Source organism: Micropterus salmoides, unplaced genomic scaffold (assembly GCF_014851395.1).
Source record: "Micropterus salmoides isolate LMB-PRFRI ecotype aquatic unplaced genomic scaffold, ASM1485139v1 Ms_hic_scaffold_13, whole genome shotgun sequence".
Lineage (NCBI taxonomy): Eukaryota > Metazoa > Chordata > Actinopteri > Centrarchiformes > Centrarchidae > Micropterus > Micropterus salmoides.
Window position 1 is genome coordinate 24,706,026 of NW_024040374.1, and position 14,046 is coordinate 24,720,071.

At 42.7% G+C, this 14,046-nt stretch overlaps 1 protein-coding gene across 2 annotated transcripts in view; it reads left to right on the forward strand.

Annotated features, from left to right (window-relative positions):
- The window catches only part of plpp3 (phospholipid phosphatase 3), a 29,200-nt gene extending 15,367 nt beyond the window's left edge, over positions 1-13,833 (forward strand). The window contains exons 3-7 of one of the 2 annotated variants that reach the window (XM_038716443.1): positions 1,578-1,670; positions 2,701-2,888; positions 2,989-3,046; positions 6,523-6,699; positions 11,618-11,756. In XM_038716443.1, coding sequence (XP_038572371.1) covers positions 1,578-1,670; positions 2,701-2,888; positions 2,989-3,046; positions 6,523-6,699; positions 11,618-11,746 — 645 coding nt within the window. In that variant the 3' untranslated portion in view covers positions 11,747-11,756. Of the gene's footprint in view, positions 1-1,577; positions 1,671-2,700; positions 2,889-2,988; positions 3,047-6,522; positions 6,700-11,617 lie in introns of both variants that reach the window. The other variant, XM_038716442.1, reaches the window with a different exon arrangement.
- The last annotated feature ends 213 nt before the right edge of the window (positions 13,834-14,046 follow it).

Sequence of the window (14,046 nt, forward strand, 5' to 3'; positions counted from 1 at the left end):
GTGGGCAAAGCTGGCGTGTCTCACACAGCTGTGTTCCATTTGTGGCGTCTACTGCCATGCCTACACCATTCCTTTAACGCACACACACTTGCGCTCATTCATGTAGACAAACACACACACACACATATATGCAAACATGTACGCGCACTGGTAGCAGATTCCATTTGGGCCTCTTGTTTATCTTCACTGCAAGGGAAACAGTCTCGCTGTCTGACAGGCCGTGTTTTCACTGTGAAGCAGAGTTAGCAATAGTGAAATACTGTTCTATAAGCATACTCATTGATGATCAAAATAAACACATCCGGCACCTATTGAGCCCTCTGCTCTGATCAGAGATGCCTGCTATATCCGTGACAGGCCCTGTCTGCACTTAGACAGCCAGACACATAGGAATAAACCAAGACAAGGAGATAAAGAAGGGGACGAGAGGTTTGAATGCAAATGCTGACAAGCCAAATAAACTTCTCTGGCCTGTATCAGCCTCCTGTGGTTCTAATCTTAAGGTCAGATCAGAACAATTCATTGACAATAGCATACACACACTAATACACCACCATGTTTATTTCTTCTGGCTGTGAGCCTGCCAGCTGACCACTCAATAGGCAGGAAAGGTGTGTTCATTAAGCCTAACAATGCACACACAGTACGTGTAAACACAAACATTATGTATCTGTATTGACTTCATAGGATGTCTGGGAACTCTGAGCCTCAAGATGTGCACACGTTTAGAGTCTTAATGCCATTCACTTTCACAGTGTCTGCTAGCTCAGAGATGGGCAGGTAAATATTTTCCTGAGAGACTCGGTGAGAAGGTAGGCCGAAGACTGAAGCCTTGTGTGGAAAGAGGAAGGAAAGGGAGATGTGGTTAGAAGTGGAGAGCAGCCAATCCGTCAGTCAAATACTCCAGGTGGTACAGATATGATTGACATATCCATGCCTTGAGGGTTAGCTTGGCGTAAGCCCCCTCAGTATAGATGAGGTCTGTCCATGGGCCCTAACATTACTTAAAACCACTTGGCTGGAATGAGGCAGGAATCAGGGTCTGCCCACTTGACTTAAGCCTTATAGCAGACCATTACCCTAATATAAATCGTCCTTATATCAAAGTCAGTCTGACTGAGATATTGACTCAGTCTAGATCCTTGGTTTAAGTTTTTATGTGTTCCTTTTCACTTCACCGTCTCATTATTCTCCATATCCCACATACAAAGCCCCATCTTATCATTTAGCAGAGCATCACCACTCACTCATTAATGATCTCACATCACATCAAAACTGCCTGAGGGAAAGGCAGGCCATGCTCATTCTACATGTTTGTCTGTGTGTGAATCCCACTCATTCTGTCTCTCCTGTTTGTCCTTTATACATCCTTTCTATTCAATCTGTGTCTTCAGTCTGGAATTATTTTAGATATCCTGCATGATACACACTCAAACGCTATTGTTTTTAATGCATGGTTATATGAATCTAAATGTACTGCACGGCTGTAGGACTCAGCAGCATCACTTAGCTAGAATTTGTCTTTTATTTGTGATCAGTGTCATCTGTTTATCTCAAAAAACAATCCTTTCTTTTAGATTGTGATTGGAGAATGCTTCAGGATTCACCAGCTACATGAGGGAACCAAGTCTTTTGTTGGGAATCCCTATGTCGCAGCTCTCTACAAACAGGTCAGCTCTCCAAAAGGGTGCTTTCATACATATTCTGATTATTGTATAATTGACCATTCGCTAAACCCCTCCCCTGAACATTTAAAGAGTTTGCATGGTGACCTTCACCAAAATAAAAGTGTGTGTATTGTATTTAATGTGTTAAACAGTGTGTTTGTCTGTTCACGTAAGCTACAATTGTTAGCATGTCGAGCTACATGCTTACTATCAAGAGAAGTAACCAGTGCTACTTCTGAGGCCAAGGAGCATTTCATACTACATTATTTTGTGGGTTACAGGTTAGGTTGAAAAAAGCTGTCTTGCTCTATTAGATTTTGGAGATGGTGGTACATTCGCCAAACACATCAGTTAGCTCTCATCCTGAAAGCCCTTACTCTTGAAATATTAAGTGAAACATACTGTTTGAAAATACGAACAATAAAGCATAAACCTCACCTTTGTCTTGTAAGAATGTAGCTTAGCATGAAATACAGTCTGATCTTACATTTTTTGTAATCATATAATACTAGGGCTGAATACCTCTGCTCTGAAATATAAGAGCAATGCTGTTAATTGATTTCCATGTCTTCTACATGGATCATCATCTGGTGAGGATGCTGACTTTTTGCCTGGGACATGTAACTTTAGCCTCAGTATTTTAGCATGATATCATGTATTTAGCCAAAGTGCATACTTAAGACCTCTTTACAGGCTTCTCGGTTTAAAATCAGCTGGAAATGTAAAAACAAAAAAATTAAAAGAGACACATTTTAAGCCAGTTCATGAAGCTATCATTAGTGCAATTCGCTAGCGAGTTACAGTTGATTAAATCTGTTAGTATCAGCTGTCACTAGCCACAAAACCAACAATTGCAAGCAAGAAATTAGTAGCCTGCTTTTGTCTACCTACGTTTACGTCTAAAATTAAGGACCTATGTTGTTTCAGAAAGCCACCGCTTGACAGGCTTGGCAACAGTAAATCAGGGGGACAGGGTCAGACTTAACTGACGAGATTGATATATGTCTAATCTTTAATGTGTGTGATTTTGCAGATGGGCGTGTTTCTTTTCGGATGTGCCGTCAGTCAGTCGTTCACAGATATTGCCAAGGTGTCAGTGGGTCGTATGAGACCCCATTTCATAGATGTTTGTAAACCAGATTTCTCCACCATTAACTGTTCATTGGGATACATCACCAACTATACCTGCACTGGTGAAGAGAGTGACGTACAGGAGGCCAGGTTTGTGTGAACACCAATACATCCACAATATACAGTGTATATGCTGTATTAAAAATACTAAACTGAAAAACATGACAAAAGATAATCTTTCTCTCTACAGGAAATCCTTCTTCTCAGGACATGCCTCTTTCTCAATGTTTACCATGCTCTACCTGGCTGTAAGTAACTATTAAACTCTCTTACACATACACCACAAACATTCATTTAAGCACACACATCATGACAGGAACAGAAACAGTGGTTTACAGATTGTAGAGGGAGTCATGGAAAGACAGTTGGGCTGTGTTTGGGGGATCCATGAAGAAAAAAACAAAACACTGTTATCCACTTATCCACTTCTCCTCCTCTTGCTCCTCTGCTTTATCTCCTCACCCAGTTTATGAATAGTTTAATTCTTTTTGTTACTCCTCCGAGAAAGGGATGGATGCACTCCACCTGTTTTCTTCAGAGCAGCTGCGTGTGCACTTCCTGTCCTCTCCCATTTCCCTCAATGTCTCCCTCTCACTCCACCTGTTTTGGGTGTCGGGTGGGGCTTAGCACCCTAGAGGCATTTCATGCACACGCACACACACACACACACACACACACACACACACAATTGCCAACTCATAGCTCGCCTGTCATCTCCCCCCATCTGAAGAGGAGAGAAGAGAGTCAATGTTTTGGGTCTGGCTGGCTCGAGCTTGGTTACAAGGTGGTCTTGGTTCTCAAAGTGGGCTGACAGTTGAAGCTCTGGTGTATGGTTGTGTATGCATGCAGTGTAGTCTTGCTGCGGGTATTTCCCAGCCTCTGTGTGAACCTACAACTGCAGTCTGGTTAGACCAAGGAAAAGAGAGGAGAGTGAATAAAAAGCCTGGAAAAAACAGCGAGGGAAAGGAGATGTGCTGCATCCAGACCACGGAGTAACACACTAGTCCGAGACCAGTGTTCCAGCTGTGGCGAGCTCAGGACCATAGCCAGAGGAGGCTGGTGCAAACAGTCTAACAGAAAGAGTGAAGAGAGCAGATTCAGAGGAGGAGAGGAGGAACAATTTGTAGTTGATGTTTTGGAATACAAAACCATCCTGAATCAAAGCCCACAGTGGTGGCATTCCAAATGGAAAAAGGAATCTGCGGCAATTTTTGTTTTTGCCAGCTGAAAACCATGTGACATCATGTTTTCATTCACAGAACCTCCCACTCTCTTTAAGTCTCCTTGAGTTAGAATTATTGTGTTACCCATGTGTAACTACTAACTGTAACTATTCTTTAAAATGACAAACCATTCATCAAATTTATTATTGATACATTTTCTGACCAATCATTTCTGTACTAGATGCATTAAATCTGAACATCCACTCTGCAGTAAAGTTCTGGTGAAAACAGGTTCTCAAGAAACCATTTTCTACAAGCACTGACAAATCTGCATCCCCTTTCATGGGTACTTCCCCTCAACCTCTGCCCTTGTCTTTGCTCCCTCGTTGCTCACCAAGGTGAAAGTGTCATTTTGTGGCTGTCACCTCACACTCCCTCCCCCGGCCTCCAGTCATTTGCTAATTGGCATTTCATTTCCTGCCAAGCGTGTCTGAGTGCTGTGTCTGTGTCTGATGTGGTTTGAGTTGATACCAGCAGTGTCACAGCCTGAGATGGCACACAGACTGCATGGCACGCTGTAACACCACAGCCACAGAGAACAACTGAGCTATCTTTTGTTAAGTCTAATGTGCACACATCTCTACAGACAAACTATCCGGTAGCAAAGGACTGGGTTATTTCTTTGGGTTTTAAGTGCCTATAAGAATCTTCTGTCACTGAGGCAAATAGCATGTTGTTGGTTAAATAAAAACAATAAGTTTGCTTGTGATATAAATAGTTTTTACCACAACTATGCTTTTGTCTCCCAGCATGGTGTGAACCAGAAGAGGGGAAGGGAAGGGGGCTGGCAGGAAAAACACACTTTCTCACTCGTTTGTGTGTGTTCTGTTTTATTTAACGCTGACTTTGAGTCAGAGCAAGAAAGCCAGAGAGAGAAGATCTCACTGGAATGAGCTGGATTCCTTTACAAACCACCAGACTTTGTGTCGCTGTTGTCTCTCTCTGTCATGGGAATCAGCTGGGACTCTTTTTGTTGTTGTGTTTTATTGTTGTTTTCTTTAGATCTAACTATTTGAGACACACAGCAAATTTCTGGGAGGATGGCTTGGGTCAGAAAGGCAGATGCCTTTCTGCTGCAGTCTAGTTAAGTCTGGACTGTATTTAAAGAGGAGAGAATTAATTTCGAGATTTTAGGTCATTAACCTTTCTAAATCGCTTATCATGACTTTATGTGCATGCTTCACCGGAATCAGGCTGAGACGGGTTATTTGGGTCTACTCCCTGCCCTTCAGTCAGACAGGGCGGTGTTGATTGGCAGGTCATCGTAACTCTGTGTTTTGGCTAAGTGCAAGTGCTGATTCTTCCTCCTATATCCTCCATAAAAGCATTCTTAAAATTGAGAGGTTTAGGATGTTGTGCAAAGGGTTTTTCGGATGTTGCATTCATGGCTGCAGAACTTTAGACAAAAGTACTTATCAGTAGTCCCTGCTCGCTACCTGAGAACCACTGCGGAGGAAGCCTGAAGTTTAAACATCCCTGCCAGGGAGGAGAGAACAAGACTGGAAGGGATGGGAGGGATCACTTCCTGTGCTTCCGTAAGGAGGAGAACAATGATAGAGTCGTAAAGGAAGTGCGAGGGAGCTTTATGTCCGCACAGGGGCTCGTAGTGGACTGGGATTGCTGGGAGGCGTTGTGGCTGTCTGTAGGTATTGTTAGCCCAGCTGATTATAAGACACACGTCTAGAGGTTTTGGGCTGGGCAGACCTTGGCTGAGGCCCTAACAGACCTCTGGGTGTGAGAGACGGGAAGTTAAGGGTATGAGTGGTGCAGAAACGCAGGATGTCTGAGGAACCTGGGCTGATCTCACCACCGTGCATGTATGTCGGTAAAAAGAGAAAGAGGCTGTCCATGTATTTACATTGGCCTTGGACCTAGTTGTTCCTGTTTTGGCTCTTCTCAGTCTTTATCGTGACAAAGAAAAAGGTTTTTGGTTGCAGGGGGTGCATCCGCTTTGTCTATTTACTCTAATAGAGGGTAGAGAGTTCATCCCAACAAAGTGCAGGGTATACGTGTGTGTGTGTGTGTGTGTGTGTGTGTGTGTGTGTGTGTGTGTGTGTTCCAGTGGCGCTCTGTGGTCATGTTGTTTTTACAGCTGGGATGTTGAACCATGAATCATTCATGTCCGGGTCTCAGGCAGTCAAGTTTGTAAGTGTGTGTGTGGAAGAGAGGATGTGTTTCTTTGCGTGTCTGGCCAGCCTGCCCTCTTTTGATTCAGTCTAGGCCTCTCAGACAGTAATAATACACACACACACACACACACACACACACACACACTGCAGGTGCAACAAATGTTAAACGTAATGACTTTTATGAAAATGTCTAGCCTGGTGTGTGTGAGGGTTCAGGTCATTACTGGCATCAGAAAGGAGTGACAGTGTCATTGATAATGCCATCAATAACATGATGTGGGTTACATGTTTTACATCATATACATCTTGTGTGTCCTTTACACAACACTGTCCATATTAAATCATGCTGTGTGTCTTCTCTTCTCTTCCCAGTTTTATCTCCAGTCCAGATTTACATGGCGTGGCGCTCGTCTCCTCCGCCCACTGCTCCAGTTCACCCTGTTGATGATGGCTTTTTACACCGGCTTATCTCGTGTCTCCGATCACAAGCACCACCCGACTGATGTCCTGGCAGGCTTTGTGCAGGGAGCCCTGGTGGCATACTGCATAGTGAGTGCACACATGTCATTGAGAACACATAAATTTAACTTTATTAGGTGCACCTATTCATACAAACTTTATGAAAACATGCGTGATGTGAGCATGAATTAATACCTAATATCTTTTTGCATCTTAATACTTTTTTACAAGTGGGGGATCCTACAGAAGCTCCAACCTTCGAATAACGTTTGCCTCCGCATAGCTCTCTCTTTTCACTTCACTTTTTCTGAAGAGAACGGGAGCTGGCAGCGTGAGGAGAATCTGATTCCCTTTAATGAATAACACATTGCTTGGAGCCAGGCCCTAGTCCAGGAGTGTGCGTGTGTCTACGTATTAGTGCGAATCCATACTCTGCAACCTTCTTCACTACTTTTGTGACATATTGCCACGGCAGTTGCCAGATGATTTTTGTAACCCTCATCATTACACTAAGCTAGACGGAGCCAAGGAAAATTGAATTTGGGTCAAGAGGAAAAAAAGAGGCAGTGTAAAAAGAGAGTGAGTAGGGAAAGAGAGAGAGAGAGAGAGAGAGAGTATTAGCCTTTGAAACAGGAATGAGGCTGTTAATTATTGTGGGGTTTTTTATTTGGCGGCTCTGGTTCAGCACAGCAGGCCCCTGCTAAACTCTGCTGCCTCTGGGAAAAGTATGGAAAGACACACTCACACACTTGCACATACACATACACACACACACAAGCAACCCTTATCTTTCTACATGATCCAAATCATAAAGGTGGAAAGGATTATATGCATAAAATTTAGCAAGAACTTAGTTGTGGCTCCTAGGCAGACCTTGGCACTGCTAAAATGCACATGCACACACACACACACACACACACACAACATGGGTGCCAGGAAGAGCTGAATCCTGAGTAAAAAACAGCAAGTTACAATAGACTGTATTGCTCTGGCAAAATCAGTGCTCCTCCAGCTGGGCGAAGCTCCTGGATGACATCAGTTTTGACAAGGAAAAAAAAAAGCCTCTGGATGGGCAGATCTGGCAGGAGGAGTGATGGGAGGGAAGTTACAGGAGAGAGGAGCCGTGTCTACAGCTTGGCTCAGGGATGAGCGTGTGTTAAATCTAACACAGCTATTCCACAACCCTCAGAGAGACAGCTTACGTACACGTAGACAAAATGTCTACGTCCATGTGCATACACGCCACATATTTATACATGCACACACACACACACGTAGTCAAACCCCTGGCGATCTAGGCGGTCAGGTTAGTTTTACAGTCCTTGACGCCCCTTTTGAATTGCCCAGTCTTAGTAGAAACACACATCTGTGAATAATTTAGCTCGGCTGTTTCAGCCTATCAATAAGCGGCGGAGCACATCGGAGCTGACAGGAGATGAGTGGAGGCAGGACAGAAGAGGTATGAACCTGAGTGCCTCAGAAAAGCCAGCAGAAAAAACTAAATCCAAGTGTGAACATCTTTAGGTCTTAAGTTAACAAGTGCAGGCTCCATCATTATTCTTGAAATGTCAGAACGAAAGCACGAGTTCACTTCTCTACTTAGATCTACTACCTGTCGCTTTGGTGCACAATGATTGCTGTTTATATGTATGGCTTTATGTGAAGGTCATGACATGACAAAAGTTTTGAGGTTTTTCTTAGCGTACCCCAGTGGTCGTAGCAGCAGCTGTTATTGGAGAAATATTGTCTCATAAGATGTTTTCATGAAGCAGAAACAGTGGATTTTTAAGAGCCCCATGGCAGCCTGGGTAATGTGTTCCATTAATCCAGCCTGAGCTTGTGTACATGCATGAAAGGAGCAGTGTCCAAACACAGACAGTGGACTTGTCTTCGATACAAAAGTCTGACGGAGAAAAAGAGAGCACATTGGGCAAATTAGAGGATTAGCACGTCAGTCCCAAGAGTGCGATTATGACCAATTGTTCTGAATCTCACATGTTGAGTTATATGGCCTTGTGGAAAGGTGACTTCCTTCCAAATACATTTCAGTAATTGTCTGTGTTGCTCCTTGACTTTATTGTCACTGCTATTCCAGGTGTCCCTAGACTACAGTTACCACTTAAATCACAGTGTACCCCCCAGTGCATGCCTGGAAATGAACAATACAAACCAAGTATGGACACATTCATATGTAGTGACGTGTTAGACTGTGGCCTTGTTGCCTTTGTTGCAAGTTAATTGATGCTTTACAGCCCTTTGTCAGCCCACATTTGATGATAGATGGTGTCTGAGCCGGATAAATGAAGTCTAGAATGTGTAGATTAATCTCTTGAGTCAAACACTTCAGACTATGTCTGCGGGGCTGTGATTCAGAGAATCAGGGAACCACCACAGGAAATGGTCCGTCCATCCTACCTGGCACTTCCTATCAGACACAGTGACCTACTTTTCAGCATGTGTCGTAGTAAAGGTCAAGAGTATCGAATCCAACAGGAAGCAGCTGTCAGAGAGAAAGCTGGGGCAGAGGCCATTTGTTTTTCGAAGGTTCATTGTCACAGTGGAGAGGAGTTGGGTCAGGCGTTAAAGGAGGAGGGGGCAAGAGGTCGCTATCTTTCACTCGCTCAGATTTAAACATACAAGGACATGCTGCACATACTCAGGGTCTCAAATATTGAAGCAGTGTCTGTGTGGTCAGTGAACTGGAAGCAGGATGTCATATTTTATTTACAAAATGTTTTTAGTTTTTTTAAATCTAAATTTACCATGCTGTCAGTTAACACATACAAAGTAGTTTATTTGAAAATTCGCACATAAACAGTAATACACATTGTGACATGATAACATTAGAGAAGAACTCCAGGCCACATGAAAAATCCTTCTGATAGGAAGGGTTTTGACTCCACAGTTAAACAGCCGCAGTATACAATGGAACCAGTACAAAAAATGTCCGCAGATGCAACTCTGACTGAATACAGAACAATGCCAAAAGAAAAAGGTTGCTATACATAAAAGAGAAAATATTTACTGTATTAAACCCTTATGAGCCCATCTTACTCCCTCAGCTTTAACATTCACAGAGCCGTAGCAATATAATTCTGCAGCCATTAACACCGAAGCAATTCCTATAAAGTTTCACTCAGTGGGTTAAGATATAGATTTAGCAAAACACATTTGTGTAAATGCAACAGTGTATTGTGTGGTTAGGCTGCAACTATAGTCATAGGTGGTTTCATATGCGTGCAAACAAATTCACCATTTATTTGGGGTCTAATGAGTGGTTTTTTTAGACATTCACAGTTCCTGCAAGTTAGTGCCTTCACTTCCTGTGTGACTCAGCGTCTTTATGTGTCGGGCTTGCCTACACACAATTAGAAGCACAAACTCACGCACACATATACATATATAGTATATGTAGCAACAACAGGTGATTCTCAGAGATATGACTGCACATCATATCCCCATGCACTCCCCTAATTATATCATATATGAAATCCCATGTAAAGATACTGCACAAACTAATGACTGTATAGACAAAGGGCCCTTTTAAAACGATGGGAGCAGCTGTGTGTGATGTATGTTATCTACGTGTGATGTCATCCATCAGTCAAAGGTCACCAGTGAAGGTCATTTTATGCTCAGTAAATGTCAAGCTGCAATAGAAGAGAATGTCCTTGTGTTGAGTACACCACTCACAATGAGACAGCCTTTATTTTATAAATAGATCACTGACTGTATGTCCACCATTTTTCCAGAAAACAGCAAAAGATGAACTCTGAACTGGCCACTATGTGTTTTTCCCAAGGACATTCCCGTATGAGAGCACCGTGTATTTTCCCAGTGTATTTGCTCCAGTGAGATTTATCCATATTGTTTTCCCCCGAGGAGCAGGAGCACAGTGGGCTCTCTTTCTCAGAGTTTAGTAGTGAATGGCAGCCTCTCCCCTCGGCCCGCCCTCCCCATCTCCCTGGCACAGTCCCTTTGTTCGCCCTCGACTGGCAGCACGGAAGGAAAAGCTTCTGCGCCTGCCAATTACGTGTATGTGTATTTGTGTGTATTAGCCTGCAGCTGAAGTCACTGTTGCTCATGAATGACCCCAGACCCCTTTAAGTGGAAACGACAATCTACTGTTACAGTGGACAGTAGTTTCCATGGTCCCACTTCCTGTCCACCCCTGCCCATTTTCCTGTTTGACATATGATGTCATCAGGATATAAGGAAGAGATTTCTTTTTTTTTTCTCTCTTTCTCTCTCTCTCTCTTTCTTTCTTCGTTTGCCGCGAGTGCCTGCCAGACTGACCTCACAGTTGAAGTAAAATGGGAATTCACCCGATCTTTTAGGAGAAGATTAGCAAGGGTTCATGCTTAACTAAATTTGATTGTCAGTTTAGCGTGATCTTAAATAACATCACTTCCTCCAGCCAGATTACTCAGTGCGGCAAGTCTGGGATTGAATAAAGTGTGGCGGTGTGAGGCGAGAGGGAGTTTCTCATCATGGCGTTGTGAAGTAATGCAACGTTCATTCACACAGCTCCCCTGCAGATAAAAGAACTTGTGCGTGCATATGCACATTACAGACCAGCCATGTTTTATCCAGACTGTTTGCAGATCCAGCTAAGAGGTGCACCTGGTATTAAATTAATATAAAAAAATTTTGAGTCAAGATTTTTAAGATTTTTTAAATCAAATTTCACCTGTGCATTTACATTAGATTTTTTTTTTTATATCAAGAAAGTATGACTGCTGCTAATCTGAGAAAAAAAAACATGTTTGAGCGAAGCCTTATAGCTAAAGAACAGACATGTGGGGATTATTTGGTAACTTGGTTCATATAAACAAATTACAAAACCGGACACACACGTCTAAATAACCATTTCCATATTCTCCAACAATCTGATCCCATCTTTATTTGGTTTGGGATAATTTTTTCCTTCTCTTTTTTTCTGCTGATTCCTTATGTCCTCTCTGTTTGCTGTTTCCTCACCCCGCTCTCCCCTATGTGTGTCCACCAGGTGTTCTATGTGTCAGACCTGTTTAAACCCCGGGTGAAGCCAGCCACGCCCCCGCCCTCCCCCATCAAGAAGGAGCTGCTCCCTTCATCCGACATCATTGACAGGAACAACCACCACAACATGGTGTGAGAGAGGCGAACAACTTCTTCCTGTGACTGAGGAGCCAATCACAATGCTGCTCACCTCCCATCGGACAGTAGAATGTAGCGACGAGAGACTGTAGCTGCTTCTCAAATGGCATCCTCCATCCCTTTTACGGTGCCCAGCGTGGCGCTTTGTGGATGAGGGTGTCAGATTTGAGATTTGCACAGCAGAGTCCACTCTCACTATCCAGACTTATTATTTACCATTATGTTAACTACTAATCAACTTTTGAGCCCATCGTTTTGAGCACAAACAGAAAAGAATTTGAAGCTAAAAGACGAAATGAATTAAGAAATTGATGACTTGACAGGCAGAGCTGAGGGTGTGGAGGTTTGATGGGGAAAACACTTGTGAATAAAGACAAAATAAGAAGAGACAAAAAGACATTTAAAAAAGACAAACCCCCTGCCTAGGGAGAGAAGGATTTCCAGTGATGCTCCCTCTCTGAACTCTCTGTGGCCTTGGATCGCCGTAGGACAACAACTTCCTTAGCTACGGGGAAGGATATTACTGCAATAAATAGCAGCATAGAAATATTAACAGTATAGAAAAATATAACTTATAGCACTGTTTTTAAGTTCATTGTCCATTATCACCACTTGCTGCCTGAGATGTCTAACTGGAAGAAAACTTGATGATGCTGACATCCACGAGACAAAAATATGAACTGCTAGAAGCCGACTGAGCCTGGTGTGGTTAGCATAGCATGGCTTTAATAACATTAACCCTGTACCAGGCCACTGTAGGGATCATATACTGATCTTCTTAGACCTGTATAACAGGTTTCAGAGTAGTCCTTTGGCTGTCTGTGAAACTTTTGACTGATTGGCAATACATCAGTGACCCAATAAACTGTGCCTCCAATCTCAAATATTTCTGTCTCCAGATCAGCATGTCAAGCTTTCTGTAGTGGACTTTCAGAGCAGCCCAAACCCGGGATGTTGCATTTCTTGAGGGTTAGATGTAGTAAAGGTAAATTTTCTGTGGAAGGAGGGAGGCAGATCTCCCAGCCTCCCAGCACCAGTATAAGAGGTGTGGCTGTGCCATGCCACTTCCTGGTGTTTGGGCCATCTGTTTGACTTCCTAAACAGGAAGGGGATGGGTGGGCAGAGTGAAGGGGTGCGGTCTGTCACCATGGAAGGTGGGTGATGATTTTACAGCAAAGCTGGCACATTATTTTGGGATGATTTGGGCTCTTTCTGCTGGCAGGGAGGGGCTCCCACCCACCCAATCACTCATTGGCGATGGAGTTTTGTCTCTTAGTGTGTGTGTATGTGTGTCCTGTGCTCTCCTGTGCTTGCATGGGTACGCTTGTGCTTGTACATGTACATCTCGTGTGTGTGAATTTGTGTGTACATGTATGAGCCCTGTTGATAAACTTTGTGTGTGTCAAATGAAACACACACACAGTCAGCTGTGCCAAGGGTGTGCGTGTGTGTGTCTGTGTGTCTGTGTGCCACTGTGTGTCAGAGCAAGTGAGCAGGTGAACATTAAAAAACTGTGGATCTATAATTTTTATTCTCTGCTAAGGAGCATCTTTAACCTTGTATGTTTATAGCCTGTCCTGTATAATCACTAACAGTTGTACAGTACAGATACAGAAGCCCTTTTTTTTTACAGCCTACTCAGATATCCTCCAACAACACACTCCGCCATGTTGCACATCTTTCTCATCGTATAGTCCGTCCTATCATTTCACAATGCCGTTTTCACTCTGTTTTTATAAATATATAAATAATGTATAGATCACTAAAATTAACTCTGTAAGATATCGTTTCTTAACATGTTTAGATATATCCACTATGATTACAGACCTGTGTTCTATACAAAATGCTGCTTAAAAAGCATCGATTGAAAGATTTTGTATCTAGATAACTAAACTATTGTAGGTTGTAATAGTTATGTTTGTAATACACGTTAAAAAATACACCCTGTATTAAAGTTCAATATTAGTATTTTTTTATTGTCTCGTTTTTTGTACAAAAAGACATAGTTGCAATGCTGTTTTTTCTGCTAAATGTACTTAGCTCTAATACATGTGCTTTTAAATAAAAAGCTCATTATGAACACAACTTTGGCTTGTCTTGACTGTTATTCCATCACTTTGAATGCAAGTTTTGAAGATGTTAGTTTTGTATGGTTTGATGGATTTTTGTTGTTATTGTTTGCTCCTGGAAATGATCCAGTTGCTTTCCCTATACATAAGAAAGCTGCACACAGTGAAGGCAGCCACTGGTGGAAGCTTAAGTGCATTTACTCAAATACTGTACTTAATTACAAATTGG